This window comes from Oncorhynchus clarkii, chromosome 28 (assembly GCF_045791955.1).
Source record: "Oncorhynchus clarkii lewisi isolate Uvic-CL-2024 chromosome 28, UVic_Ocla_1.0, whole genome shotgun sequence".
Lineage (NCBI taxonomy): Eukaryota > Metazoa > Chordata > Actinopteri > Salmoniformes > Salmonidae > Oncorhynchus > Oncorhynchus clarkii.
In genome coordinates, this window is record NC_092174.1 from 22,872,486 (window position 1) to 22,878,333 (window position 5,848).

The following is a 5,848-nucleotide window of genomic DNA, read 5'->3' on the forward strand; positions in this document are numbered from 1 at the left end:
TGTTATGTTATTTTTTCCTTGTCTGAAAACCCAATTGCTCCTTTGGCAGATCAGGGAGAATCTCAAGATTAAGGTAGACTTCCAAGACGGATCACGGCAATCAGGATGATGCCAGACAGAGGAAGTGAGCTTCCACTGAGTTTTGTATCAGTGCTCTGTGTTCTTTGTGGTGGTGTAGCCTAGTACTTGGTTTTTATCTCCTCCCCAAATGGCTCTATTTTCCCTCAGGCGCGCTTGTTCAGTGAAACCACATTTCCACTGAAGTGTCATGAGGCCTATGTTTACACATACAGGAGCACCAGGTAGTACTCCTCGGATAGAGCTAAAAGGAACACAGCTGCTTCAGTGCACTGATTGGGTAGAAGTAGGATACATTAGCTCCCTCAGGCTGTGTGGAATCTTTGCCCTCAGAACAACCTCAATTCGTTGGGGCATGGACTCTACAAGGTGTCAAAAGCATTCCACAAGGATGTTGGCTCATGTTGACTCCAATGCTTCCCACAGTTGTGTCAAGTTGGCTGGATGTCCTTTGGGTGGTGGACCATTCTTGATAGACACAGGAAACTGTTAAGCATGAAAAACCAAGCAGCGTTGTAGTTCTTGACACAAACCGGTACACCTGTCACCTACTACCATACCCCATTCAAAGGCACTTAAATATTTTGTCTTGCCCATTACCCTCTGAATGGCAAACATACACAATCCACGTTTCAACAGTCTCAGTACTTAAAAATCCTCCTTTAACCAGTTTCTTCCTCTTCATCTATACTGATTGAAGTAGATTTAACAAGTGACATCAATAATGGATCATAGCTTTCACCTGGATTCACCCATGGAAAGAGCAGGTGTTCTTAATGTTTTGTGTAGTCAGTGTGTAGTCAGTGTGTAGTCAGTGTGCTGTGGTACTATCTGGATGATATCCTGCTGTTCACCAGCTGATAGACATTATTTATTTAGCCAGAAATGCCTTGAGAATGCAGAGGAATCTTACAGACATACAGCAGCTTACTCTCCAGTGAGGTTGTGTTAGAGAGAGAGATAATTATCTCTGATTTTCTCTGCTGTAATCATAATAATTTGGAGGAAGAAAAAATCTTGGAGGTGGCTTTATATTCTATTGTCTCCCAAGTGGAGGATGAATGAGAGATATTGTCTCTTTCTTGTTTACCTGTTTCCTTGCGGTGGGCAAAGAGATAAAGTAATGAATTTTGACTTGAAGCCTTTGGGCCAGGGCCCCTGCATGCTAATTGGAATCCTATGTAAATGAACACTTCCTCCTATGCACCTTCCCATGGGCTCACTCTGTTGGAATACATTTGTTGATATCCTGAATGACGCAAGGGTTGACCCCCCCCACCCACCTCTCTTCTCCTGTCTCTTACCATCCCAAGTGACATGCTTTATCATGGCTCTGTGTTCCTGGGGGAAAATGAATCTGCATTGTGAAAACGCGGGCCGTGATTGTGCATACAAATGCATGGCTCTGGGCCGTGAAAATGGAAAATCTGCTGGAGCCTCTTCAGAATGAGAAATGCTGTCGCAGCAGCTGTGCTGGCCTGGATAGAGTACTTTTGGCAAGTGTTAATAAAGCCTGAAGAGGCACTCGCTATCTGTTCCCAGTCCTTTCTTATAGATAGCAGCGGGAATGAGTGGAGAACTATGGGCATCCTCTGCAATGTTGGAGGACACTCCTCATATCTCAGGGAAAGGTTGTGCTGGTTTTCTGTATTTTTCTGTTCTCTGTTGTTGCGTATGTGATTTCAGAAGTATAAACAGGTCATGGCCAGTTCCTTTAGATGGTGTATTTTGGGAAAGTATATCAAAGGATAACCTAAATAAATACAAATGTATATAATACACACTGAGTATGCCAAACATTAGGAGCACCTTCCGAATATTGAGTTGCATCCCCCTTTGCCCTCAGAACAGCCTCAATTCATCAGGGCACGGACTCTACAAGGCGTCCAAAGTGTTCCACAAGGATGCTGGCTCATGTTGACTCCAATGCTTCCCACCGATGTGTCAACCTGCAGCATACCACCATGCATACCACTGCTGGCTTGCTTCTGAAGCTAAGCAGGGTTGGTCCTGGTCAGTCCCTGGATGGGAGACCAGATGCTGCTGGAAGTGGTGTTGGAGGGCCAGTACAAGGCACTCTTTCCTCTGGTCTAAAAAAATATCCCAATACCCCAGTGATTGGCGACACTGCCCTGTGTAGGGTGCCATCTTTCGGATGGGATGTTAAACAGGTGTCCTGACTCTCTGAGGTCATTAAAGATCCCATGGCACTTATTGTAAGAGTAGGGGGGTTAACCCTGGTGTCCTGGCTAAATGAACCAATCTGGCCCTCAAAGCATCACAGTCACCTAATAATCCCCTGTTTACAGTTGGTTTATTCATCCCCCTCCTGTAACCATTCCCCAGGTTGTTGCTGTAAATTAGAATGTGTTCTCAGTCAACTTACCTGATAAAATAAAAAAAAGTTGGCTGGATGTCTTTTGGGTTGTGAACCATTCTTGATACACACAGGAAACTGTTGAGTGTGGAAAAACCCAGCAGCCTTGTTGTTCTTGACACAATCCAGTGTGCCTGGCACCTACTGCCATACCCTGTTCAATCTTTTGTCTGCCCATTCACCATCTGCATGGCAGACATACACAATCCATGTCTCAAAAGTCTCAAGGCTTAAAAAAATAATTCTTTAACCTGTCTTCTCCTCCTCATCTACACTGATTGAAGTGAATTTAACAAGTGACATCAATAAGGGATCATAGCTTTCACCTGGATTCACCTGGTCAGTCTGTGTCATGGAAAGAGCAGGTGTTCTTAATGTTTTGTACACTCCATGTGCAATAGAATGTATCATATTACCCAATTTCTTTACTGAATTTAAAGAAAATGTGTGCTCCATTTGTGTTGTTCTTTGGCTTTAACGGAAAAATACTCTGCATTTGGGAGTCATGTCTGTATCAAGTCTTATAGTGGCTTTTTGTCAATACAATACATCCAGTGTATTTTCAACCTCTTGTCATTCCACTCCAGACAACACTGCCAGCATCGTGGCACGGAGGCGTCAGTTCAGCCAGGCGGAGCAGGATCTCTACCAGCTTCCTGTGGTTGTCAGGGACGGGGGGGAGCCCGTCCTGAGCAGCACCTCCACCCTGACCCTCCGAGTGTGTGTCTGCCAGAGAGGAGGTAGCAGCAGTAGCAGCAGCAACAGGGTGAGGACCTGCCAAGTCCCGGCCTTCCTCTCCACAGCTGGCCTGAGCACCGGGGCCTTTATCGCAATTCTGCTTTGCATCATCATCCTGCTGGGTAAGAGACAAGAGAAGTCGAAGGAGGTGGGAGGTAGGGGGCACGTGGAGGAGAGGAGATGGGAGAGAGAAAGAGAGGGAGGGAGAAAGAGAAAGAGAAAGAGAAAGAGAGAGACAGAGACAGTGAGAGAGAGGCGGCTCTATCTTGCCTAGAGGTAGAAATAATGAAAGGCTTCACACCAGCTGAAGGAGTACCTCTGGCTGATTTGTTTCTTGCAGCAGAAGGCCACAAGTCCACTCTCAAATCCCTTTGCAGGTCGTTGCCATCAGAGACTCAGGTGTGTGTTTTGAACCTTTAGACTGGTGCAGTGTAATGACATATTGTAAGTTGATGTGGTCTTGTCCCCTCTCCTCTGACATGTCCTGTACTGTAGCCATCGTGGTGCTATTTGTCCTCCTGCGGAGCAAAAAGGGCAAGAAGGAGCCGTTGATCATCTCTGAGGAGGACATCCGGGAGAACGTGGTCACCTACGATGATGAGGGCGGTGGCGAGGAGGATACGGAGGCATTTGACATTGCAGCGCTGCGGAACCCCGCCGGGGCAGAACAGAGGAGGCTGCGGCGGGAGGTAAGGTCTGGGGAGGAGGGGTGGCTGGTGGCCTGCGGGCCCCAGAGTCCGTCCCTTGTGCTGCTCGACACAGAGGACATGCACCACGTCATCAGACAGAGAGTAGTAGACGCTGACAAGGACACCAGTGGACCGCCCTATGACTCCCTCCAGACGTACGCGTATGAGGGCTGCGGCTCACCCACGGGGTCAGTCAGCTCTCTGGGGCTGGCCCAGGTCCTGCCCCCTGAACTCAGCTACAGGGACCTGGATGACTGGGAGCCGGAGGGCCACATGCAGGCCAGACTGTTTGGGACAGAACTCTCTGAGACAGAACAGACCATAACCCCCTAATGTAAAACATCTCTCCTCTTCTAACCAGTTTAAGGTTAACCTAGCGATACAAAGCTATTTGAGTTGTACAACTTGTTCCTTTTTTGTGTGGAATTGACTGTCATTTAACACTGGTCTCTGTCAAGTGGAGTGGAGGAAACTATTTAAATATTTTTAGAAAAACAAATCATGAAGTTGGTATAAAAAAAAAAAACGATTTCCCAAGTGTATATTTTTATTGATGAATAAAGTGCAGTGATTTCAGATAAGTGAATTTATGTGCAAGTCTTGTGTCATATTGTATAATGTGTCTGGTCCCACAAGTATCTGGGTCAGTTTTCATAAAGCAACTCAGAGTTGGAGTGCTGATCTTTGATCACGTCCTCTCTGTCCGTATGATTGTAGTCATTATGATCTAAAAGGCAAAACTGATTCTAGATCAGCACTCCAACTCTGAGATGCTTTATGAATGCGGGCCCTGTTCTTATCATTATGCTTGCTGACCCCACAGTCTTGAAGTACTAAAGTAACCTTCCAAGGTCTTTCAACTCTTTCTTAAGTTAACCAATGTAAATTGGTGCACGAGAAGAAAAACTACATCACAGGAGCAGATAAACTTTTAATTGGGAAACAACACAATTCTATGGATGATAATTGGATCCAAATGCTTTGGTGTACAGCTTTTGATTTTGGAGCTGGGATTTATAAACCAGTTGTGAAACAGTCTTGTTTCCTGCTCAGACTTGATCAATTCCCACGAGAGCCCGGCTCCATAAATAAAGGAACAATAAACCGCTCCTTAATGTCTTTATAATAACAGGCGATGAGGGGAATCTCATTTGAATTACAGACAATATGAATCTATGTTTAACTTTCTTATGATACACATGAAACAGGAAGAATGATCATCAAGTCAGAGCTCGTCCATTTACTCACACCGTCTTCTATATCCCATTGAAGTGTTAACATGTGACTCCCACATCTGTCACAGTTTTGAATATGACAGTACAGCCATACAGTCCATAACACCATTCCACACCCACCTACAATAATACACATACAATATGTGCTGCATTGCAAACATTCTTATTGTGCCACTTATTCACAGCAAGGTAATTAGGGGAGATGTGTGTGTACTTATTCCTTTTTGAAAACAACTGTGACCCCAACATAGATAATCATTTTGTTGCCATAGTGGTGGCGAAATGATGAATAATGCATTACTATATAATTGCATTCTATCAGAGAAGGATGTTTAAAGGCTATGGAGGGTAAATAGCATCTCTGCGGCCACCATCACAAATTTGATTACTTACGTCCCACAAAGGAAAAAGGAAACACACCCAATGAACTGCTATGACAATTTTGTTTTAAAGTTGTCGGATCAACAGAGCCAATGATAAAGGGAAAATCCTGGTAAGTCCCAGTGAATATATTCAAATATATCCTGTGTCTCAGTGTTATCTGATGCTATATACTCCCTCATCAATTAATGATTGTATTAATTTGGCCATTAAAAATACTGTTACAGCTGTTACAGTTAGAGACTACATTACATGTAAGCTACGTAATAGTTGTCACCGATTGGATGTTGGCGTGTTATCATTCAATATCGAGGAGAAACTGAACAAATACTGTAGCTACATGTAAAAAG

General features: G+C 44.5%; 1 protein-coding gene across 1 annotated transcript in view; it reads left to right on the top strand.

The window, feature by feature from the left end:
• Positions 1-4,345, top strand: part of LOC139387208 (cadherin-18-like) — a 44,521-nt gene extending 40,176 nt beyond the window's left edge. Inside the window, exons 11-12 of the mRNA XM_071133283.1 lie at positions 3,043-3,315; positions 3,689-4,345. Of these exons, the coding sequence (XP_070989384.1) occupies positions 3,043-3,315; positions 3,689-4,215 (800 nt within the window). The 3' untranslated portion in view covers positions 4,216-4,345. The remainder of the gene's footprint in view (positions 1-3,042; positions 3,316-3,688) is intronic.
• Positions 4,346-5,848: the final 1,503 nt, after the last annotated feature.